Below are 24,875 nucleotides of genomic sequence, written 5' to 3'. Positions count from 1 at the left end.
TCCCTGCAGTCACCCACAGCCCCACACAGCCACCTCCTCCCAAACCAAGCCACAAAATCATGGAATGCTTTGGGTTGGAAAGGACCTCAAATCCCACCCAGTGCCACCCCTGCCATGGCAGGGACACCTCCCACTGTCCCAGGTGCTCCAGCCCCAGTGTCCAGCCTGGCCTTGGGCACTGCCAGGGATGCAGGGGCAGCCACAGCTGCTCTGGGAATCCCATCCCAGCCAGGAATTCCCAATTCCCAATGTCCCACCCATCCCAATGGGAGCCATTCCCTGTGTGCTGTCCCTCCATCCCTGTCCCCAGCCCCTCTCCTGGAGCCCCTGCAGGCTCTGAGCTCTCCCTGGATCCTTCTCCTCTCCAGGGGAGCCCCCCCAGGTGTCCCAGCCTGGCCCCAGCCCTGCAGCAGCTCCGTGCTCCCCTCTGGCCTCTCTCCAGCAGCTCCATATCCCGCTGGAGCCCCCAGATCTGGGGACAGCTCTGCAGGTGGGGTCTCACCAGAGCAGGGCAGAGGGACAGAATCCCCCATCCTGTGCTGCCCACACTGGGGTCAGCCCAGCAAAGGGCGGGTTTGGGGCTGTCAGCGCCTGTGCCCGGGTCAGGCTGAGCTTCTCCTCCACCCCCATCCCCACACCCCTTCCCTCCGGGCTGCTCTGATCCATTCTTTTACCAGCCTGGGTTTATGCTTGGGATTGTCCCGACCCAACAACCGCGGGAACAAAGAGTAACATTTAAATAGAAATCATTTTTTGTGTAACAAAACCCCAGTTACAATAGCTCCTACCACAACATTAGCTAATATCCTGGTTATAATTTTTAAAAAGGAAATCCAAACCAAGAACAATTGATCAGAGCCCCAAGAGCAGGGGGTTTCTGCCCGTCGGAGCGGCGTTTCCCCGCCGCCAGCCGGCGTTTCCCGCAGCTCCCGAGCGGCGGAGCCGGAGCCCGGCCCCGCTCCGCCCCCGCCCGCTCCGCCCGGGGCCGCCCCGCGCCGGCGGCGGCTCCGGAGCGCGGGGGCGGCCCCGGGCCGGCGTTTCCCGTGCCCGGCGGGCAGCAGCGCTCCGGGCATCCCTGACGCGGCCGCGCTCCGCTTCTCTCCGGCAGGATTCCCGGGAGGATGGCATGGATTTAGGCAGCGACGCCGGCAGCAGCCGCTCCAGCTCGGAATCCAACTCCAGCAAAGCCACGCCGTGCTCGGAGGGCAAGTCCTCGCCGTCCCCCAGCAGCCTGGACCTGGCGGCGCTGGAGGACTCGGAGGAGGAGGAGGAGGAGGACGCGGGGTCGCCGCCGTCCCCGCCGCGCTGCCCGGCCGCCCATGGGCGCCGCTGCGGCCCCGCGGCCGCCGCTGCCCGGCGCTGCTGCCCCCGCCCGCGGCCCCCGCCCCGCTCGGACCCCGCGCAGCGGCGGCGCGGAGCGGCCGCGGGGCCCGGAGGGCGGCGGAGCGCGGGGCCGCGGCCCCCCCGGCACCCGCAGTGCCCCCGGGACCCGCAGCCCCCGGCCATGGACTGGGCAGCCCTGGAGCGGCACCTGGCCGGGCTGCAGTGCCGGGAGCAGGAGCGCAAGGCGCGGGCCAGCCCCGCCTCGGTGAGTGCGGAGCGCTCGGGGCGCGGATGGAGGGTGGAGGGGGAATGCTGGGGATCCCGCCTGGAGGGATGCGCCGCGGCTGGGGGATCCTGCCGGTGGATGTGGAGCTGCTGGAGAGAGGCCGGAGGAGGCCATGGAGATGCTCCAGGGCTGGAGCCCCTCTGCTCTGGAGCCAGGCTGGCAGAGCTGGGAATGTTCACCTGGAGAGCTCAGAGCCCTTGCAGGGCCTGAAGGGGCTCCAGGAGAGCTGGAGAGGGACTGGGGACAAGGCATGGAGGGACAGGACACAGAGAATGGCTTTAAGCTGCAGGATGGTGGATTTAGATTGGATTTGGGGAAGGAATTGTTCCCTGTGATGGTGGGGAGGCCCTGGCACAGGTTCCCAGAGCAGCTGGGGCTGCCCCTGGATCCCTGGCAGTGCCCAAGGCCAGGCTGGACAGGGCTTGGAGTAACCTGGGACAGGGGAAATTGTTCATGTCCATAGCAGGGAATGGGGTGAGCTTTAAGGTCCCTTCCATCCCAAACCATTCCATGATTCTCCAACTTTCCCGGAGCATCCTTGGGCACTGGTGGGTCTGGTTCCCTGCAGCTCCAGGCTTGTGGCAGGGGCTGGTGTCCCCGGCAGGATCCTGGTGCCACCACCAGGCTGTCTCAGAGCCGGGTTCCTTGGAGAGGCCAAGGAATATCAGCTTTTCCCAGCTGGGAGCGGTGCCAGGCTGGCGCTGGGTGCTCTCCTTTATATATATATAAACCTTCCCAAGGCCCTGCTGCCAGCCACAATGAACCCCCGCGGCTGTTCCACAGAAACCCCGGCAAATCAGGGCCTGATCCCGTCATTCAGGGGGATTTGGGAATTGCACACAACTTCTGAGCTGCAGGGATGTGAGAGCACTGCAGGCACCGGTGACACGGCAGGGCTGAGGCTCTTCCATAATGGATGAATTCCAAAGGAATCCACCTCTGGAAGCTCTCTGGAAGCTCTGCAGGAGCCTGTGGATGCCTGAGGAGCTGTGTGCCTCCCCAGCCTGCCTGCCCCGTGGCCTTGCCTCTGGCACACATGAATTTGTTCCATGATTTTTTTGTTGTTTAAAAGGCGTTCCATGCCCTAACTTCCTGTGAAGTCACCTCGCTCGGGGAGGTGGGGATTTCCCCCTGAATCCTTGAATTACAACTAATTGGTGACAGATCTGGGTGGGTGCTGGGCAGGATGAGTAAGCTGAGGGATGAGTGGGACTGCTGCCATGCAGGAATGCTTTTTTTCCAAAGCCTGAACACCGGAGCCTCAGTGCCTTGAGGAACTGACAGGTAACAGCTTTAATTACAGTCATTTGTGCAGCAACTCAGCCTGGAAAAAAGGGGGGAAAAAAAACCACCAGAAAGACAAAAAAATGAGGTGGGTTTTTTGTTTGGGAGCTGATTTCTCCAGCGTTATCTGGTCAGCTCTGCTGGCACTGCTGGAAACTCTTTGCCTCCAGGCATGAGCTTAACCAGGTGAGCTGTCACCTAAGGAATTCTGCCCCTGTCAGGCTTTTCCTCCTCCATCCTCCCGTTCCCTCCTGCAGGCATGAGGCCCTGGAAGGAATTCAGGCTGCCTCACGCCCTGACATGTCCCGTGCAGAGCTGGGCTGGAGCTTTGCTGTGCACTGGATGGACACCCAGAGGAGCCCAGAGCATCTCCCAGGGCTGGGACTGAGCCCCAGCTCTCTTCCCCGCCAGGAGCTGGAGTTTGCCACCCTGCAGCTTTGACTTTCCCAGCGTTTGTGGCCCTGCAGAGACTTTGCTCAGCTCCCCAGCTGTCCTGGAGGCACCTTTGCTCCAGGATTCCCCTTCCCTCGGCTCCCAGGGCTGAGCAGGAGGAGGAGGAGGAGTTCCAGCTCTGCTCCTTCGCACTGGGATCAAAGGGAAGGGCTGCCTGGGAAGGGCTCTTTGATGTCCCCATGGCACCTCCTGTCCCTCCCTGGCCGCGCCTGTCAGCGCCCAGCGTGTCCCCAGAGCCTCGCAGGCTGAGCCGGACCAAAGTGCAAATCCCTCTTTTATTTTTGTTTTCCCTGCCCTTGACATTTCCCTGCGGTTCAGTGTTTATAACAAACCCCTGCCTTGCCCCGCTGGAAGCCGCAGTGTTTGTAAACAGGGGAATGGTGGAGAGGAGGCAGCCAGGGAGCAAAAGCGGGGAAATGCCGGGGATTGCTCTGAGTGCCTGCTGGAAAGCCCAGAAAAGGGAATTTCAGTGGGAATTAGGGTGGGTGTGGAAGCGTCTCCTAGGCTGGCTGCTCCCAGGAATCCAGAGGGATGTTTGACTGGGATGATTTTATGGAGATGATTTATTAAGATGATTGAAATGGAGGTTTTCCTGCTGTCAGGACCTGGGTGAAGGCAGGGCTGGGGTCACCTGGGGGACAGGGGTGACCCAGCAAGGGCAGGTGCTGCTCCCTGGGGCTCTGCTGGGCCCTTGCAAGGCCCCATTGACATAGAAAAAAATTCCAAAATTAAATAAATAAATAAATAAATATTTCATTAAACATATATTTTATTAAATTTTAAAATAGAAATAGTTATGAATTTCTTTATATATAATTTAATATTAAAATAATACAAAAAAAGCTATAGAAATAGAACTATATTAAAATGTTATTAAATATATAAATTAATAATATAAAAATATAATAATATATATAATATATATAATATATATAATATATATAATATATATAATATATATAAAATATATATAATATATATAATATATTAAACTATATATTATATATTAAATTAAATATTAATATATAGATAAATTATAATATATATTAATATAATATAATATATTAATATGAATTAAATATTAATATATATACTAAACTATATAAACTATATATAATATATTAAACTTCCAAAATTAATGATATAAATAAAATTAAATATATAAATATCTATTTATTAAATATATAAATACAATAAGTTTTAAAATAAATATATAAATAAAACTATATAAACATAAAACTATATAAATAAATATAAATAATAAAACTAAGATTATAAATGTGTAGTTGAAATAGAAGTATATAATACTACATAGTAGAAAACTGAAAGTTTCAAGTTTTAAAATATAGAAATATATATAAAAAGATAAAAAATTTAAGACAGAAATTAGCCTTTTTTAACCCCTTTCTTCACCTTCTTCTGCATAAGTTTAATTAATATTATGTAATTAAATGAAAAATCCACATTACAAAACATAAATAATTAGTTATTAAGTTAAAGATAAAAATAATTTAATCACCATTTCTTAATTAACCAATTTATCCTTTAAAAACCTTATAAAAAGAAATACATCACCATTTTTTTGTGTTGTTAAAATAGAATACTGTGAAACTCAGAATTTATAAATCTGTAACATAAATAAAAACTAAATGGCTGGTTTTGGAGCCGGATTGAGTGGATGAGGTCCCTCCAAGCCTGAGTGGCTCTGGAGTTTTCAGGACTCCACCTAAGAGGAGAAATCACCTACCCAGGGAGGTGGCAGAGCCGCCATCCCTCGAAGAGTTTAAAAAATGACTGGATGTGGCACTTGGTGCCATGATCTGGTTGAGGTGTTAGAACATGGGTTGGACTCGATGATCTTAAAGGTCTCTTCCTGTGGGATCTCAGCACCTCAGCACTGAGGTGCCACCGAGAGCACCCTTGGGGGGCTCGGGAGTCCTGGAATGTTCCAGAAGTGTCTGGTGGCTGGACTTTGATCCTACACAGGAGACGACACCTGTATGAGGACAGGAGGGTTTCACCGGGGTGAATGGTGAAGGGATTGGTTAATTAGAGGTGAAACACAGGGTTTAGGATTTCTGTACAGGGGGATTTAGAGAAGTAAGATGGAGGAATTGGGGCGTGTCCTGTCCTTCTTCTTCTTCTTCTTCTCCTCCATCTTCTTGGTGATGGTGGCACTTTGGGATTGGTCATTACTAAAAGTGCACTGGGCAATAAGAATAAATGGTATTGGGAAAAATGATAAATATTGTACACGTAACAATGGGTATAAAGATAGGTGACTGTCCGGAGGGCAGACAGGTGTGCTCATGGCTGGCTGCTGAGCAGAGCTCTGTCGGGCCGAAAGAAAATCTTTTAGATAAACAATTAATAAACATAAAGACCGAAAGAAGAACTGAAGCCTCTTCTCGTCCTTTGATACGCGGGCTGCCCCAAGGCCACCCCGGGCCTTTCCAGGCCCTTCAAACAGCCGAAAACCGGACATCTTCCAACCTAGAATTTCTGTGATTCTGTGATTTTGTGAAACCCCTTTCCTGCAGGCCCTTGGAGCTCAGAAGGTTCACTATGGAGATGCTTGGCTCAATCTCCTCACCCAGCTGCAGGAAGCCACCCCCTCCCATTTTCTTCCATTTTTCCTCCTTTCCTGCACTCCTGGCTGCATCCAAAGTGGTACCAAGCGTGCCCTGGGATGATTTATGGCCCTCAGGAGCTGTGGAGGTGCCGGGGAAGCGGCGAGGCTCCGCTCGCTGTGTCTCTAATGGCTCGAATCAAATCCAAATCAGCCTTAATGGCTTTAATATTCCTCCATTGCCTCTGCCAGGATAATTGCAATCAATAGGAGGGATTGGCTGGGAAGAATATCTGCAAATTCTGCAGTCAATTAGAGAAACACTGCCAGGAGGGGCGGTGGCTCAGGCAGGCCCGGCCGTGACAGGCTGGGCAGGGAGGGAGGGATGGAATTGCCCAAGGAATTGTGCTGCCCACAAGGAATAGTGCAGCATTCAGTGCTGCTGAAAGCTCATCCCTGCAGCTTCCAGGACTTGTGCAGGAGCTTTCTGGCAGGGGAAGGATGTGCTGGATTTGATCTTTTCACTCCTGGAACATCCCAGCCTGTGCTGAGATCGATGGTGGTTATCCTGTGGTGGGGAATCCAAGGAATCCCACATCTGTCCAGACACCTGAACTCCTGCACCTCCAGTGCTTCAGGAAGTCACATTTGTGTCCTTCCATGGGCTGCTGGTCCTCCAGGCTGTGCAGGTGGCCCTGGTGCTCCTGCTTCAGTGTCCAGCTGCCCACAGAGTGACCCTGAAGGCAGCAGAGAGCACCAAAGCCCTGAGCTCGCCCTGGGCAGGGTGGAAAAGCCTCAGCTCTGTGTTTGAAAGCAGCTGGGAACCTCCTGGAAGTGTTCAAAACGTGTGGAAGTGGCACTTGAGGACATAGTTTAACAGTGAAGACAATGGTGGTGGATTAATTTTGGATTTGATGGTCTCAGAGGGCTTTTCCAATCTTAATGGCTCTGTGGAAGGACTTCAGGGTTAACCCAGGATATTCCAGAAGCTGCAGGATGGGATTTAGCATGGACCATGTGAATACCTCCTTCTTACCTGTGTCTCTCTGAAAATGTGAAACTAATTCAAAGCATGGACTAAAATCTTGAAATAATTTCATAATTGGCCATGGGCAGAAATCTGATTTTCATGGATCAGAGCAGCCAGAATGGAAGGAGAAATGTATGGACCAGCTTGGCACGAGAGAGGAGAGAAATGGAGCCAGCAGGTGCTTGTTCAAGCCATGTGGGAGGATTGGTGGAGCGGGATTTTCGGGAATGGGGCTGGGACCCAGCCCAGGCCTTTGGTGCAAAGCCCTGATCCACCTTGGAGCGCTGGCCCAGACACTCAGGGAGCAAATGCTGGCTGGAGGTTGACAGTGGGGTGGTTCTCACTTCAAATGACTGAAGTGTGAGTTTTCCCTCGCCAGGGATGTGATGCTGTCTGGGATGGGAGCAGGGATTAATGCCTGGAAGGAATTTCTGCAGCCAGGAGCTGTCGGTGTGGGGATTTCTGCCTGCAGGAAATTGCATTTCTGTCACAGCTCAGCCAGACCTTCCCCATCCCCCTGGCAGCTCCTGTCCCTGCTGGATCTGACACCAAACTCCTCCTCAGGAGGCACCTGGAAAAGGGAATTCCATCATCAGGGAGCTTCTCCAGGGCAGTTAATTTGCTGTGAGGCTTTGGCATGGAAAGCAAACCTTGTGAGGGTGGACAGAGCTGTAATTGTGGGTGGTTCCAGCGCCCTGGGGTGGGATGAGCTGCAGGAATGCTCCATCCCTGCTGCTGGTGGCTCAGCAGAGCCCTGGACTTTGGCACTTGGCACCCAGCTCAAAGGTTGGCTGGGAGATCCCAAGGGAGCAGTGCCATTCCCTGGGGAAACATCCTGAGCAATTTTCCAGGTGGGAATTCCATAGATTGGAAGGATGAGCCTTTGCTGCTTCCCAAACCTGGCCAGGAAAAACTCCCAGGATTAAAAATCCTGAGGAAAAACTCGATTCCCATCCGTGCTGCTGAGCCTTTCCTCAAAGGAAGAGCCCAGCACAGGAGGGCACAGCCTGTGGATCCTGCCTGGATGGATAATTCTCCTTCATCCCAGTGCTGCCATAATGTGAATTCCTCCAGCTGATGGAGCCCAGTCGGTTGGTGAGTGAATGTTTCCTGTGGGATGTGGAAAAGCTGGAAAAGTTGGATTTTTCTGGCACTAATTGTGGTGCAGGCAGCAGTAAATCTCCCTTTAATGTGATGCTAAGGGATCATTGTCGTGGCTACTGGCTCTGTAAAACCAGTAAATTTATTGTAAATGAGTGTTTTTTTGGTGTTTGGGAATCACAAGTAGGGAATCCAAAGGATTTCCAAGGAGAGGAGTGAGCATTTATGCCAAGTAAAATTTGGAATATCTCAGAACAGTGGTTTTTAAAAAAAAAATAGAGAGATTCTGGAGCCTGGCACCCCTCCCCTAATCCTTCCAATTCCCACTTGAACCCAAGTGTCTCAGGTTGGAATAGCAGCAGGCAGCAGGAATTTTGATTTCCCAGGATAATAATTATGTGCTTAGGCAAATATTCCTTGCTTATTAAGTGGGATAAATGCGAGGCAGGGGGGTTTGATTCTCACAACTGCCCTGTGCTGTGCAAAAGCTGTTATTTTCCCTGTGGGTGGAGAGGATGGATGTGGGATGGGGTGTCTGGAACACCTGGAATTGGGGAAAATCCAGGTGTATGTGGAGGGAGAAATTGTAGGCAGAGGATATTTAAAAGCCAGAGGAAAATGGGTTTATTCAGTGCAACCCCAACCATGCTGAAGATCGGCTGAGGAGCTCTGGAAAACCAGGATTGTCCTGACCCCAAAATGCCAGGGACCTCAGGGATGTTCTAATTACTCTAAATAATTTAAATATTGCTTAAGTATTTAAAGATTTGATTAAATATTCTAAATAATCTTCCAAATGTCCCCCACGCCCTCACAGACTTTGTTTGTGTGAGCAGCAGGATTGCCTTAGCAGTGATAAGAGCTGCAGGAATTGTGATTTATTTCCTTCTTCCTCTCTGCCTGGATTTAAGGTGGTTTGGATTTACCTGGTTGGAAAAGCAGGTGCTGCACTTGATTATTTCATAAAGTTTGTGTAGAAACTGTGAAGAAATTGCTCAGAGCACCATTACTCTTACTCCTAACAGCAAGAACCAGGAAAATCAATATCAGTGACATGAATTTGTGTCCCCATCTCCACAGGATGTGCTGCAGCCCAAAGGAGCTTTAAGGGAGATTTGGTGGGGAAAATGGACTTTTTGGAGGAGAAAACCTTTTGTAAGGTTATGTGAAATCCCAGTGTAATTCACCAAAGTTGGGTGTAATCCCCACTGGGAGGAAATGGGATTTCCCAGCTTCTCCCAATGTCTCACTGTAGGTATTAATTTAATTGTATAAAAAGGAAGCTGTTTGAAATAATCCCATCATCTGCTCAGTTCAGTGTTTTCCAAGGGCGATCCAGGAATTCCTGTGGGATTCTGGGCGCAGCAGCACTGCTGAGGGGGCTGAGGAGAAGCAGAATTTGGTGTGTTCAGGCTCCTCAATCCCAAATAATTCCGCTTTTGTGTAGGAATTTCTTCAGTTAGAACTAAAAAGATTTAAAAATCTCTCTTCCAGCTCTGGCTCTGAAATCAATCCTGCTCCAGCAGAGCACCCGTGGACTCAGTGGAAAATGATTTTCCCTCTTCCAATTATCCTTTCACACGAGGTGCTCCATAATCCCTCTTTCCCTGGAGGTTTTCCAGCTTTTCCAAGGCCTCGGATCATTTTGGGGCACCTCATCTTTCCCTGGGGAGCCGTTTGCGTCACCAGAGTGGGAGATTTTATTTATAGCCCCCATCTGGGAGTGCAGCTCAGTGATCTATGGATCTCCTTTAATGAGAAAATCACACCCAGGGCCCTTTATTCCTGCTGCTGCTCTGGAAATCCGAGAGGAAATAGGATTTCCAAGGAAAGAGAAGTGCCAGGCTGAGATTTAATCCCCTCTATGGTGAGGCAATGTTAAAAAATAAAAGAGAACTCTATTAAAGTGCTGGATTCTTTATGCACACAAAAGCTGCTGGTGTGTGTGGCCCCTGGGGAATCCAAATGCTTTTAGTGAGTTATTAAAAATTGAATCCCAACTTTTTATTCCGTGTAATTCCTATATTGGATTTATTAAAGAGGGATTTGGGGAAATAGCAGCATTCTGCAGCAGGGTCATCCTCTGCTCTGGCAGCTTGGCCTGGCAGGTGTTTGATCATCAGCTGCTCTTAGGAGCTCAGAAACAAAATAATTGTGGGAATCATTTTTCCATGTGGAATTCTCTGTGTTCTGCATTTGCATGAATGCATAATATCCAAGCTCTTAGCATTTTCCCTGGCTCATCCCAGCTGCTCTTCCCTTTCTTCTGCTGCCTTCTCATCTATTATTTCTGGGTTTGAAAGCAGAAAGGCAAATTTGAGCTGGGCCTTGGGAAGATCCAAGAGGCCTTTTCCTGAGAGGAGCATTCCCAGCCTGGCTGCCCTGGGAGCAGCAGGGAGACATCCTGCTGGAAAAACTCCTCCAGAGCCTTCTCCAAGGATCTGTTTCTGGGAAGGGCAGAGTAGGTGAAAATCAGGGCATGATCCTGAAAACCATGGATACAGCCTTGACCCCCTGTTCTCCTGGAATTCCCTGGAATCCATCCTCAAGTGACCAAACTGGCTGATATTTCCATATATTAATAATATTTAAATGGCTCAAAATGGGTGCTCAGGGCTCAGCCAGCCCTTCTCCCTGCTCAGAGGCTGCAGCAATTGTGCCTATTCCCAGGAAATACCAGGCTGTCCATAAATCACAGGGATGAGGACTGCCCACATTTTACACCTGTCCCCATGTGCCAGATTCCATGTAAATAAATTTATTTTGCAAGATGAGCTTGGCAGTGCTGCTCCTGGGCTGTTTCCCATCCCGTCCCTCTGGCATGGAGCAGAAATGTGTGTTATTCCCAGGAAACTGTGCTGCTGTTTTGGGATAGCTCTGTTCTCAGTTCCAATCCCTCCTTCCTCGTTATCCCTGCATTTGATACTCCTGGAATGCCTGGGATGTACAACTGGAGCTGCTGCTGCTCAGGAGAGGGGCTGGAGAGCTCCAGGAGGAATTCCAGGGGCTTCCACAGCTGGCCAGGGCAGTGCTGGGGTTCTTTGGGAATTTTGGAGGTTTTTGGGAATTCTGGGCCTTGGACTCTGGAGACTTGGAATTTTGGAGGTTTTTGGGAATTCTGGAGGCCTTTGGGAGCTCTGGGAGACTTTGGGAATTCTGAAGGCCTTTGGGAACTCTAAGGGCCTTTGGGAATCCTGGGGGCTTTGGGAATTCCAGAGGCCTTTGGGAATTCTGAAGGCCTTTGGGAATCCTGAAAGCCTTTGGGAGCTCTGGAGGCCTTTGGGAATCCTGAAGGCCTTTGGGAGCTCTGGAGGCCTTTGGGAATCCTGAAGGCCTTTGGGAGTTCTGGGTGACTTTGGGAACACTGGAGGCCTTCAGGAATCCTAGAGGCCTTCAGGAACTCTGGGACCCTCTGGGAGCTCTGGGGCCTTTTGTGAATTCCAGAGGCTTTTGGGAATTCTGGGGCCCTCTGGGAGCTCTGGGGCCTTTTGTGAATTCTGCAGGCCTTTGGGAATGCTGAGGCCCTTTGGAAGCTCTGGGGCCCTTTGGGAATGCTGAGGCCCTCAGGAATTCCGGAGCCTTTGGGATCTCTGTCGCTCGCAGCCAGCGCTGCCCGGCAGATCCCACACTCACTCAAGGCCCCGTGAGTGGCTTTGGTGACTCTGGGTTTGTGCTGGCCCAAACCAAACCAGAACAAACCAAACGGGAGCATTCGAGGCCTGGGTCCAACCTCACAGCTTTCCCTGCCCTGATCCCCGAGGGAATCCCAGGGATGAGGGGTCAGCAAGGCAGCAGCTGCAGCTTTAGAAAAGGATTTTGGTTGTTATAGGAATGGATGTGGAGGAGAATCTGTAAGCATGTAGCTGGTGGGGAAATAACAGTTTCCTGAAAAATAAACTTTCCCTAGGGAAAGGCAGCAGGAGCATCCCTGTGCTGCTGTTCCCAGCATGGAGATGAGGATTCCTTGGAGAAGCTGAGCACTCCTGTGCTCCCAAAACAGCAGGGAGATTTAGCTTGTCCCTCAGAGCTGAATTCCCAGTCTTCCCTCTGCCATTGCTGCCTCGGGTTTTAGCTTTTATATTTTTCAGATTCTGAAATAAGACTTCATAACCTAAAGCTGGGATGGGACAATGAACTGCAAGGTGCAAATGGAGCAGAACTGATCCCAGGGACAGAGCCCGGGAGCGCTCGTGCATTTTGGGGCCATTTTGGGTCATCTTGGGTGCAGCCCTGGCTGGGCTCTGGTGCTGCCCAAGGTGGATCCATGGAGGAGATGCTTTGGATAAATCCCTGCTTTATTCTGGGACTTTGTCCAGCTCTAGGGCAGCCTGCACAAGGCATCACCACCTCCTTTCCTTCCCGTGCCTCAGGGATTGGGTGCCCCCATTCCCTTTCTCTGTTTTCTCCTGAAAATCCAATCGTGCCAGTGCTTCCAGACCAGGCTCAGCTCCAGCCCAGCCTGACCCCCACCCCTTCCCAACCCCTCTGCTGTCCTGTGGCTCCATCCCAAGATAAAACTGCAGCTCGCACCTTGGTGCTCATCCCAGTGAATCCTCTGCCTTTCCTGGGAATTCCTGCCACCAGGAACTCCATGGCTCAACTCAAAGGCTCAATCTGATGGTGTCAATGGGAAAAAAAATAAATCCCAAATCCACAAAAAAATCCCAAATCCAACCTCTAACAACCCCTCCCGTGCCTGTCTGTAAAAACGGGCCCGATTCCAGCAGACACCTTCAAATGAACCAGCCTGGATCTCCATCCTGGGGAAAGATTCCAGAAAAAGCTGCAGGCTGCCAGAGCAAGAGAAAAGAATGTCTGAGGTACAACAGGAGGGGGAAAAAAAGGAGATTTAAGAGACCAGAGTTGTTTTCTTGCTCTTATATGGTGCTGCTGTGCCACCAGCAGCTCCCTCGCTCCATGACTAATGAGGCTCAGCTGGGATCCACCCTTGCTTATCCTGTTATTTTTAGCTTTTTCCAGCCTCCTGCTCGCTGTGCCTGCCCTGTCTTATTTGAATTACTGAGTCTGCACTCTCAGTGGTTGTCCAGAGCAGGCAGGAGTTGGATTTCTCATCCCTGAGGGAATTGTTTTTGGAGCTGGCAGTGACACCCATTGAGGAGGAATCACCTTTGTGAGCCAGGCAGCTCCAGACAAGAGGATTCATTTTTTTTTTCCTTTCTCCCAGTGACCCTGGGGTTGGGAGACAAACTCCAAAAATCATCTTTACATCCACTTCTTAAAGGCCGGAATTGGAAAATTATCCTGAAGCAAGAGCAGGGATTCCATGGAAATGCTGCTGGGGTGGGAGCAGGTACAGAAATCCCACATCTTCTCCTTAGCAACCATTAAGTTCCTGGTCTGGGGCCAAAAGCCATTTCTGGATGGAATCTGAAACCTCTGAATTGTGGCAAAATCCTGGAATTGCAGGCAGAGGGAACAGAGCTGATCTAAATCCAGGGGATTCGTTAATTCATTAATTAATCCTGAGTGTCCAGTGTGCTGCACCTGCATTTATCCAGCCACAAAAACCAGGCTGGGTTTGCTCCATCCTTCCCCAAATCCCTGATCCCAGCAGGGTCTGTACCTCTCAGATTTGGGGACACTTCCGTGCATATTTTAAGGAGGCCCCTCAAAAAGAGTGGATTTCTGCCAAAAACTTTGGAGTTATGGGCATCAGCCTTCGGAGCTGAGGGAAAATTCCCCTTCTATTTCTGTCCTGACCGTGACTCAGGGGAAGATTCGTCCCTGCAAAGTCACTTCTTTTTTGAGGAGGCATTTAAAGGCCGCTGCTGTCACCTGTTTGGCTCAGGATATTCCTATTTTTGGTGTTCAGCTCTGTTTAAAAAGACATTTTTTCATTGCACATCCACTTTGTAGGGGGCTGTGTTTATTTTTTCAGCCTGCAAGTCCCAGTCCTGGGCTTTTGCCACCCCTTTTGCAATTAAAATTACAAAATAAAGCCATAAAGAAACGAGGCCTCTCAGCTGTTCCCAGCAGGGAGCACAAAGGGAGTAGAGAAGGATGGATGGGCTGGAAGTGATAGCAGTGGGATAATCCCTTCCCCATTCCCAGATTTTGCCCTCTGGCTCAGTGCTTTATTTCTAATTAATAACCTGATTTTTGTTGTTGGCTGAGTGCAGGTGCAGCACTGGACACTCCACACTCAGGAGTCATTAATTAATGAATCCCCTGGATTTAAATCAGCTTGGGCTTCCCTCAGCCTGCAGTTCCAGGGGTTTTGCCACATTTCAAATGGCTTCATATTCCAACCAGGAATATTCCCCAGAGCAGTAACTGAAGTGTTGAGTAGGGGACATGGGATTTCTGTTTGTGCTCCCAATCCAGCAAGGTTTCCAAAAAATTCCTGCTCTCCCACCCTGTCCTTCATCCTCAGGGAAAATCCCTTGTTGGGCCATTTTTCCCCTCTTGGAAAAACCCATTAATTCCTCTCCCTGCTGCTGTTTTAATGGGGCTGGAGGGGGCAATTTTGTCATTTTCAAATCTCTTTTCAAATATTGCAAACTTATATTGGAAAAATGAAAATTAACAAAATAAATGGGAGAAGAGGGGTAGGGAAATTTGGCTGGGCAAGCCTGGATTTGAGCAGGGCTGATAAAAAATCCTAAATTTGTTATCAGAGATCAGACGATGGTGTTACTTATGGGTCACTTTAATGATTTTGGTTTGTTCTGGATCAATACAGCTGAAACTTTGGGAATCTCTTCCAGATGGGTTTGGGAGGGGATGGGTGCTGCCAGCATCCATCAGTGCAGCCAGGCTGGAGCAGAAGATGGGATTTGGGGCAGAGCTGGCTCCCTGGAGCTCCGTGCTGGGGCTGGATCCCGGCTGGCAGTGCCAGGCTGCTCCTGGCAGAGGCACAGGGAGGAGCTGGGCACAGGCAGGGACGCCCTGAGCTCCTCCAGTGTCCGGTTTTCGGCTGTTTGGATGGCCTGGAAAGGCCCGGAGTGGCTTTGGGGCAGCCCGCGTTTCAAAGGACGAGAAGAGGCTTCAGTTCTTCTTTCGGTCTTGGTGTTTATTAATTGTTTATCTAAAAGATTTTCTCTCGGCCCGACAGAGCTCTGCTCAGCAGCCAGCCATGAGCACACTGTGCTGCCCTCCGGACAGCCACCTATCTTTATACCCATGGGTTTCGTGTACAATATTTATCATTTTTCCCCAATCCTTTTTATTCTTATTGTCCGGTGCACTTTCAGTAATGACCAATCCCAAAGTGCCACCATCACCACAGAAGATGGAGAAGAAGAAGAAGAATTAGAAGGACAGGACACGCCCCAATTCCTCCATCTTACTTCTCTAAACCCCCTGTACAGAAATCCTAAACCCTGTGTCTCACCCTCTAATTAACCAATCCCTTCACCATTCACCCCGGTAAAACCCTCCTATCCTCATACAGGTGTCGTCTCCTGTGTAGGATCAAAGTCCAGCCACCAGACACTTCTGGAACATTCCAGGACTCCCGAGCCCCCCAAGGGCGGTCTCGGTGACACCTCAGTCCTGAGGTGCTGAGATCCCACACTCCAGCCCTGGCAGTTCTGTGGGGACACTGAGCTCTCCCTGCCCTGGGCTCCTGAGGTTTCCTTGGGGATCAGCTCAGATCCCACCCAGCCCCATCCCTGTGTTTGCCCGCAGTGCCAGGTCTGTGTGTGCCACCCCAAACTGGGCAAAATCGTTTGGAGCTGATGGGATTCGCTACAAATCCTCTCCCAAACCGTGCTGCAGAGTGAGGAATTTGAGAATTTATTGATGCTCAGATAAAAGCTGATTTTTCCTGCTGGTGCTCTCCGTAGATCCCGCACTCTGGGAATGCTGCATTTCCACAAGAACTGTTGATTCCTAACAATAGAAATAAATCAAACTGCAAGGAGGCAGCTGGAGCTTTTCTGTGCTGTCTCCCCACACTCCTGAAGTGCTGGAGATAAATTGATGGAGACAGGGAATGGTTTGGGGGGATGGAATTTAAAGGTTATCCAGTCCCAATCCCTGCCACAGGGACACCTATCCCAGGGTGTCCAGCTGGCCTTGGTGCCAAGCCCTGTCCAGCCTGGCCTTGGACACTTCCAGGGATGATGAATCCTTGGGAAAATCCATTCCAGAGCCTCGCAAGGAAGAATTTCTTCCCAGAATCCCATTTATTCTGTGGCAGTGGAGCCATTCCCTGTGTGCTGTCCCTCCATCCCTGTCCCCAGTCCCTCTCCAGCTCTCCTGGAGCCCCTGCAGGCCCTGCCAGGGCTCTGAGCTCTCCCTGGATTTTCCCTTCCCTGTTCCCAGCAGTGAATCCTTGGTGGGCTCAGACCTCACCATCAGAGCTCCATGAAATTCCCTTTTAAGCACTTCGGATCCAGCTTTAGAAATTGTCCCGCTGCAAACGAAGCCTGTGTGGTACCATTGAGCCTTCCTGGATGGCTTCCATGGAAAAATCTGCTTGTTTTCCATATGTTTGGTGGCTTTTATATCACTGGAGAGTTATAAATACTTGGGTGGCTTAAATGAGTCCCTGCAATTCCCTGTGAAGTGTTTGAATCAGGATGGGGAATTGCTGTATCCTGCTGCTCCAGGCTTTTAGGGAAGGGAACATCCTGGTTGGGTTGTGTGTTTTTATCCCAAATCCATCTCTGGTGCTTCAGGTGGGCTTGTAAAGGTGCTGCTTGTAAAGGATGCAGAAAATTGCAGGGAAGGAAAAAAGGCTTGGGAAAGGGAAGGACATTGGGTCCTTAAGCTGCAGGAGGTTGATTCCCACCTGGAGCAGAGTAACCCCCCAAAATGAGGGACAACCCTGGGCATCATCTTCCTCCAGAGCAAAAGGAACAGTGCAGAGCATTATCCATGGGTGTAATCCAAACAAATACTCCCCTTTCCAACAGATGTCGAGTATTAACCGATTAAAAATAATCGCTTTTTTCTTTATTTTTCTTGCTGGATTTAAACCCAGGGAAAGCTTAACTGGGCTTAAAGAGGAGCTAAATCCCTCACTCCCAGGAAATCATCAGCAAATAGAGCTGAAATCCCGGGATGCTGGGCATAATTCCTGCTCCCATCCAAGCTGGCTGTGCTTGGGAAGCCTTTGGGAGCCCAGCTGGGGCTGGGCTGGGTCCCTGCCTCTCCTTCTGAGGGATGCTCTCCCTCAGGATCAGCATCCCAGAGCGTTCCATGGAGCTGCTGCAGGGCCGGAGCCCCTCTGGAGCTCTGGGAATGTTCCTCTGGAGAAGGGAAAGCTCCAGGGACAGCTCAGGGCCTGCAGGGGCTCCAGGAGAGCTGCAGAGGGACTGGGGACAGGGATGGAGGGACAGCACACAGGGAATGGCTCCACTGCCAGGGTTAGATGGGATATCGGGAAGGAATTCTTCCCTATAAGGCCCTGAAATGGATTTTCCCTGGATGCCCCTGGATTCCAGGCCAGGCTGGAAGGGCTCGGAGCAATCTGGGATAGGGGAAGATTTCCCTGCCCATGGCAGGGGTGGGGCTGGATGGGCTTTACATTCCTTCCAAACCATTCTCCAGTCCTTCAGTTCTGTGAAAACTGAGAATGAAACATTCCCAGCTCTTGAACTCCTCCCTGATTTTCACCTGCTCCACGCTCCAGCAGCATATTTATTTTGGGATTTGAAAAAAAAAATAAAAAAATAAAAAATCACTTATTGAGCCTGGCTTTTGTATCAGCGGGGTGGGTTGGCCAACACCAGCCTGGAAAATAAACCTTCCCAGCTGATAAGGCCCCTCTGGGAATGCCTGTGGGCAGGAAAACATTCCTGGGGTGTCCAGCAGGAATTCCGTGCCTGGGCTGCCTTCCCCTTCCCATTCCAAAGCTTTGTGGCTGGGGGGGATCCGAGCACGACGCGAGTGTGTAAAAATCAATGTGGGGATTGCCAAAACCGCCGGGAAAAGGGCTGGATGTGGCTTTGCTGTGAGAAATAACCCGGCTCCTTCCTTCCCTCCTTCCCACGGCTCCCAGCACCGGGAATGGGAGGGATCGCATCCCTTTGAAGGAGCGCATTCCCGGCGGGAACGGGGATGGGAGAGCCGATAACCTCCCTGTGCTCCTCCCTCCGCTGTTAATGATTGCCTGGGAGCTGGGGCAGCCAGGGAAAGCGGAAAGCCTGGGAATTCCCTGGGACACGGCTTGGGATGTGCCAGGGCGCTCCTATCAGCTTAAAAATAGAAAGAAAAAAATCCTAAAAATACAAGCCCAGGAGCAGAAATTCTCTTTTCCCCCAGAATTGGGGATATACCAGGTGTTTCCTCCTTGTGTAGAAGAAAATAAATTCTATTTTTCTAACATTTTTTTCTATAATTTCTATATTTGTAATATTTCCTCTATAATTTCTTCCTTCTGTAGAGGAATAATTAAGGCAATTCCATTGTCTCACCGGCAGAATTTGAGTGTCTGGTGATGCTGAGGTTTCTTTTCAGAATCTGAGTGTGAAGCTGAGGTTTCTTTTCAGAATCTGAGTGTCTGGTGATGCTGAGGTTTCTATTCAGAATCTGAGTGTCTGGTGAAGCTGAGGTTTCTATTCAGAATCTGAGTGTCTGGTGATGCTGAGGTTTCTTTTCAGAATCTGAGTGTGAAGCTGAGGTTTCTTTCCAGAATCTGAGTGTCAGGTGAAGCTGAGGTTTCTTTTCAGAATCTGAGTGTCTGGTGCAGCTGAGGTTTCTTTTCAGAATCTGAGTGTCAGGTGAAGCTGAGGTTTCTTTCCAGAATCTGAGTGTGAAGCTGAGGTTTCTTTTCAGAATCTGAGTATCTGGTGATGCTGAGGTTTCTTTTCAGAATCTGAGTGTGAAGCTGAGGTTTCTTTTCAGAATCTGAGTGTCTGGTGATGCTGAGGTTTCTATTCAGAATTGAGTGTTGGCAATGCTGAGGTTTCTTTTCAGAATTGAGTGTAGTGAAGCTGAGGTTTCTTTTCAGAATTTGAGTGTCTGGTGATGCTGAGGTTTCTATTCAGAATCTGAGTGTCAGGTGAAGCTGAGGTTTCTTTCCCTGGTGTCCCTGGGCAGGGATGTGCTGCCAGTGCCATGGGATTGAATTCCCCCCTGTGGGCATGCAGGAACCAGGCCTGGCTCATTCCTGGTGCCCACCTCACCTCCAGGGCACACTTTCCCCGGAGCAGCACCTTCCCAATCCCCCTGGAGGGGTTTGGAGGGCAGCATTTCCCATGTCAGGCCCTCTGGAGATGTTCTCCAGGGATTCCTGAGCCACACATTCCTAAATCCAAAGCTGGTTTGGGGAAAGCTTTGGGAAAACTCGTCTGGATCATCTCACAAGTGGTATCAGACACCTTAAACTGGGGGTGCCTCATTAAGAAACGCAAATTAGGCAGGGCAGGCACCCCTGGGTTTCTTTTTCCAGTGAAAATAGGTGGGTGGGGGTCCCAGGAGCTGTGGAAGGAGCAGCAGCCCGTGCTCATCCTCATCCCAGAGCTGACCCAGCTGGAGAGCTGCCAGAGCCTTTCCCTCACATTAATCCCTCTCAGCTTTAATCATTACCTGCCTGCCCACCTCCCTCCTGCCTGCCTGCCAGGGAATGTGAATGGGGCTGGAGCAGAGCAGCAAATCCAGAGGTCAGGGGTAATTCCTGGCATTCCCACCCCCTACCTGGCCTTTTCCACCTCTGGAGCAAATCCAGAAGTTAGGGGTAATTCCTGGCCTTTCCCACCTCCTTCCCAGCCTTTTCTGCCTCTGGAAATCCAGAGGTTGAGGATAATTCCTGGCCTTTTCCACTCCCTACCTGGCCTTTTCCACCTCTGGAGCAAATCCAGAGGTCAGGGGTAATTCCTGGCCTTTTCCACTCCCTACCTGGCCTTTCCCACCTCCTTCCTGGCCTTTTCCATCTCTGGAGCAAATCCAAAGGTTGAGGATAATCCCTGGCATTCCCACATCCTCCTGGCCTTTTCCACCTCTGGAGCAAATCTACAAGTCAGGAATAATTCCTGGCCTTTTCCACCTCCTTCCTTCCACCTTTCACTGTGGGCAAGTCAAGGTCGAGATAATTCCTGGCCTTTTCCACCTCTGGAGCAAATCCAGAGGTTGAGGATAATTCCTGGCCTTTTCCACCTCTGGAGCAAATCTACAAGTCAGGAATAATTCCTGGCCTTTTCCACCTCCTTCCTTCCACCTTTTCCACCTGTGGAGCAAATCCAGAGGTCGAGGATAATTCCTGGCCTTTTCCACCTGTGGAGCAAATCCAGAGGTTGAGGATAATTCCTGGCCTTTTCCACCTGTGGAGCAAATCCAGAGGTTGAGGATAATTCCTGGCATTCCCACCTTCGTGTCCTGGGAGCAGGTCCTGCCTGGGAACAGGTGCCTCTGCTGCAGCAGGTGAACCTGGCTCTCTTTGGAATTATTTTTCCAAAAGGAGAAACTTTTGATTCCTGGGGGATCCCCTCCAGCCCTGGAATGGGGAGGTTGGCACCAAGCTTGGGGTCACCACTGGACCTTCCCCACTCCCAGCAGTGAATCCTTGGTGGGCTCAGGCCTCACCTCCTCAAAATTCCCTTTTAAGCATTTCTGATCCAGCTTTGGGGATTGTCCCACTGAAAATGAAGCTGTGTGGTACCACTGAGTGTAGTTTTCCTTGTGATGCACAGAATAAATGGAATTTGAGTTTATGTAATGCTTGGAGCCGCTTTTAGCTTGCCACAGCTCCTTCTCCAGACAAAGCCAAGGTTATGCAGCAAATTGCAGAGTGGGGATGGTTTATTTGGATGAATTTTTATTTTGATGTCTGCATGAATGGGATTCTCTGCAGATCCAGGAAAAACCAAGGATGACTTCATGCTCTCTTAAAAATTCATGCAGAATATATTAATTTTTTCTTTTTAAATGAAGTGTCTTTGTTTTTTTTTTTTTTAAGCTCTACTGCTGCAGGGGAGAGAGAGCACTGGGGAGGAGGGTCTGGGGCTTCTCTCCATCCGTGCCCCAGCTGCACAAGGGCTCCAGGGATTCTCCATCCATCCTCCCACAGCTGCTCCAGCCTGTCTGTGCTGGTGGGAAGCTGGGAGAGCTGGGGCAGGGTGATGATCCCACAAAGGCTTTTTTATTTTTTTTTTTTTCTAGAGGCACATCTGGTGTGGGGGAATCAATCCCGAGCTGCCCTGAGCAAGTGTTCCTGGATTTAGTCATGTGAATCCCTGAACAGCTGGGCCTAGAGCAGGAGAAATCCTGTTTGGAAAGGAGGGAAGGAGGGCAGGATGGAATTTCTGCTGCTCCCTGCCTGGGGCACGGTGTGAGCCCAGCCTGTGACCCCACCATCGCTTTCTGCGTGTTTGGTGCCCCTTGCACGAGCTCTGTCCAGACAAAAAAGGATTGAAAATGACATTTTGGGGTGTCCTCACCCTCCAGCCGCGGCCAGGGCCTCTTGTGAATGAGCCTGTTGGGGTTGAAAAAGACCCCCAAGATCACCCAGTGCTCGCTGAGCCACATTCCCGAGTGGGTCCGGTTCATTCCCAGCCACCTGTTTTCTGAACCTTTCCAGGGATGTGACTCCCGTGGAGTGCTTAACCCACCCTTCAGTGCAGGAATGTTCCCGATGCCCAGCCCGGCCCTTTTCCCCGCTTTCCCTGCCCCAATCCCGGCCGGGGCCAGGTGGGCGCTGGGGCCGAGCTCGGCTCCCTCCCTGCCGGCTGCAGGAGGTAAAAATAACCGGAATGTAGGGCACAGCCTCTCGCAGAACTCCCGGGCGGCATTTCCGCGGCAGCAGGCACAGGGAAGGTGTCTGCAGCTGCCGTTCCAGGGCCGCCTGCTTTGGGGTGCTCCGGGCCGCGCTCCATCCCGGCCGGGCCGGTCCCGGGGGGCTCCGGGGGATCGGGGGGTTCGGAGCTGCGGCTGCCGCGGCACCGCCGGGCCCGGGGGAGCCTCCCCGTGTGCAGGGGGCTTTGAGGGATTTTTCCCCTCGTGGAGAGGAGCGCGGCCGCGCAGCCCCGCCCGGAGCCCGGCGCGGAGCGGGCGGAGGCGGCCCCGGCCCGGCCCCCCCGCGCTCCCGGGGCCGCCGTGCGCAGGCGGAGCAGCGCGGCCGCATCCATCTTCCCGGGCTGCCTCCTCCTCCTCCTGCTGCTGCTGCTGCTGCCGCTGCCTGCTCCCCATCCTCCTCCTCCTCCTCCTCCTCCTCCCCCGCCGGGGCCGCGGCGGCTGCGGGCGCTGCCGGCGGGGCGGCGGCGGCGGATGATGCACCGAGATGGTTCACCAGGAAAACTGCTCCTACCAGGTGAGGGGCGAGCGCGGCCTGGCCCCCAGCCCCGACAGCCCCGGCCAGCCCCGGCCAGCCCCGGCTGGAGCCAACCCCGCTCTGTGCCGCCCCCGGGGCTGCGGCAGCGCGGGGCCGCCGCTTGGGGTTCGCACCGAGAACCGCGGGGTTCGCTCCGAGCATCCCCGGATTCGCTCCGACTACCCTGGGGTTCGCACCGAGCATCTCGGGGTTCGCACTGAGCATCCTGGGGTTCGCACCGAGCATTTCAGTGTTCCCTCCGAGCATCGCGGGGTCACATTGAGCATCTCGGGGTTCGCATTGAGCATCCCCGGATTCGCTCCGACTACCCTGGGGTTCGCACTGAGCATCGCGGGGTTCGCACCGAGCATCTCGGGGTTCGCACTGAGCATCCTGGGGTTCGCACCGAGCATTTCAGTGTTCCCTCCGAGCATCTCGGGGTTCGCTCCGAGCATCTCGGGGTTCGCACTGAGCATCCCGGGGTTCGCACCGAGCATCTCAGTGTTCCCTCCGAGCATCTCGGGGTCCGCATTGAGCATCTCGGGGTTCGCATTGAGCATCCCCGGATTCGCTCCGAGCATCCCGGGGTTCGCACCGAGCATCCCCGGATTCGCTCCGAGCATCCCGGGGTTCGCACCGAGCACCCCAGGGCTCGGCAGGCAGAGCAGCCCCGGGGCTTTTGTGCTCGCCGTGTGATGTTGGGGGGCTCAGCGGGGCCGGGGATGCCCGCATCCCCCTGCCCGCATCCCAGCGCCTCCCTGCCGGGATAAAACCGCTCCCTGCGAGCGAGCGAGCCGCGGGATGGCAGTCCCGGAGCTGCCGCAGCGCAGGGATGTCTGTTTTAGAGCATTTCCTGCGCTTCCCACGTTGCTGCGAGCGCAGGATGGTGATTCACAGGCTGCGGGCTGCTCCGGGTTCCGCAGGAACCGGCGATGGCGGTGATCGTGAGCAGGCAGCCCGGCCGCCCCCAGCCCCGGAGCTCCCTGTGTTTGGGGAACATCGGGATTATTTCAGTGGGGAACTTGGGAGCTGGGCTGGCCTTGGGGCTGCGTTTCCCTCTGGAGAGAGGAGGGTGAGAGGATGGGTGCTGTGGGTGCACCTGCACGGGAAGCAGCTCTCGGGGGATTCCATGGCTCAGTTAGGGGCTCGATGGCTCAGTTGGAGGCTCGATGGCACAATTAGGGGCTCGATGGTTGATTTAGGGGCTCGATGGCTCAGTTAGGGGCTCGATGGCTCAGTTAGGGGCTCGATGGCTCATTTAGGGTCTCGATGGCTCAGTTAGGGGCTCGATGGCTGAATTAGGGGCTCGATGTCTCATTTAGGGGCTCGATGGCTGAATTAGGGGCTCGATGGCTCATTTAGGGTCTCGATGTCTCATTTAGGGGCTCGATGGCTCATTTAGGGGCTCGATGGCTGAATTAGGGGCTCGATGGCTCAATTAGGGGCTCGACAGCTCAGTTAGAGTCTCGATGGTTGAATTAGGGTCTCGATGCTCATTTAGGGTCTCGATGTCTCATTTAGGGGCTCGATGGCTCATTTAGGGGCTCGATGGCTGAATTAGGGGCTCGATGGTTGATTTAGGGGCTCGATGGTTGAATTAGGGGCTCGATGGCTCATTTAGGGGCTCGACAGCTCAGTTAGAGTCTCGATGGTTCAATTAGGGTCTCGATGGCTCATTTAGGGGCTCGATGTCTCATTTAGGGTCTCGATGCTCATTTAGGGTCTCGATGGCTCATTTAGGGGCTCGATGGCACCGGCGGATTATTAAATGCACCAGCACCTGTCCCCCCGGCGCGGCGATGCTGAGGAATGCCGTTGCCTCCGTGCAGTGTTTTGGAAAACCCCCATTCCCAAACATCCCCAGAGCCGGACCCTCAGCAAGCAGGGCCTTGCCCGGGCCAGCGCCCCTTCCTTGTTTTTCCTCCATTCCCGTGTTTCATTCCAACTTCAGGCCGTGTTTTCCAACAAAATATCTCAGATGCAAAATATCTCGCCAAGGGAAAAGATAACGAAACAGAGAGGCGCTGAAATGATTTTTCACGGAGTATTTTCAGTCTCGCAATTCTGGAAGTGAATTTCTATTTTTAACTTCTTTTGAAAAAATATCCTGGGGTTTTTTTGGTGGTTTTTTTTCCCCAGCCTTTTGATTTCCCTGCACTGCGAGCCTGTTGCTCTGGACAGCCGGGATAAATGGTGCCATTGTTTGGGAGCAGCGGATGTTTTCCCAGCATACTCAGGAACGCACGGGTTAAAGGTTGGGCATTGTTTCCCGGCTGGGAGGGCTCCGGGGGGTGGGATGATGATGATGATGGTGGTGATGATGATGGTGGTGATGATGCCGAGCTGCGGCACGGGCCTGGCCAAAATCCCTGGGTGTTACTGCGCCAGCGCTGCCGCCTTTCCCTGCTCCCAAACCCTGCTTGTTATGGATTGGTTCCTTTCCTCCAAACCCATGAATATTAGAGGGAAACCAGCCAGAAACCACCCAAATCCTAAGGAAAAAGAATCCCGGGAAACATCTTTTCAATGGAAGTGTGTTTCCAAACCATGCTGGGGTGCTGCAGGGATTAGAGCAGCCCCAGCCCCCTCCCAGCCCCATTAACCCGAGGCCGAG

At 52.0% G+C, this 24,875-nt stretch overlaps 1 protein-coding gene across 2 annotated transcripts in view; it reads left to right on the top strand.

The window, feature by feature from the left end:
* Positions 1 to 24,875, top strand: part of SCHIP1 (schwannomin interacting protein 1) — a 95,648-nt gene that overhangs the window by 54,700 nt on the left and 16,073 nt on the right. Inside the window, exon 5 of one of the 2 annotated variants that reach the window (XM_064720771.1) lies at positions 1,109 to 1,588. In XM_064720771.1, the coding sequence (XP_064576841.1) occupies positions 1,109 to 1,588 (480 nt within the window). Of the gene's footprint in view, positions 1 to 1,108; positions 1,589 to 22,027; positions 22,262 to 24,875 lie in introns of those variants that run through there. The other variant, XM_064720772.1, reaches the window with a different exon arrangement.

This window comes from Zonotrichia leucophrys, chromosome 9 (assembly GCF_028769735.1).
Source record: "Zonotrichia leucophrys gambelii isolate GWCS_2022_RI chromosome 9, RI_Zleu_2.0, whole genome shotgun sequence".
Classification (NCBI taxonomy): Eukaryota; Metazoa; Chordata; class Aves; order Passeriformes; family Passerellidae; genus Zonotrichia; species Zonotrichia leucophrys.
Note: the sequence above shows the minus strand (reverse complement) of the source record. Positions and strands in the feature narration are given on the sequence as shown.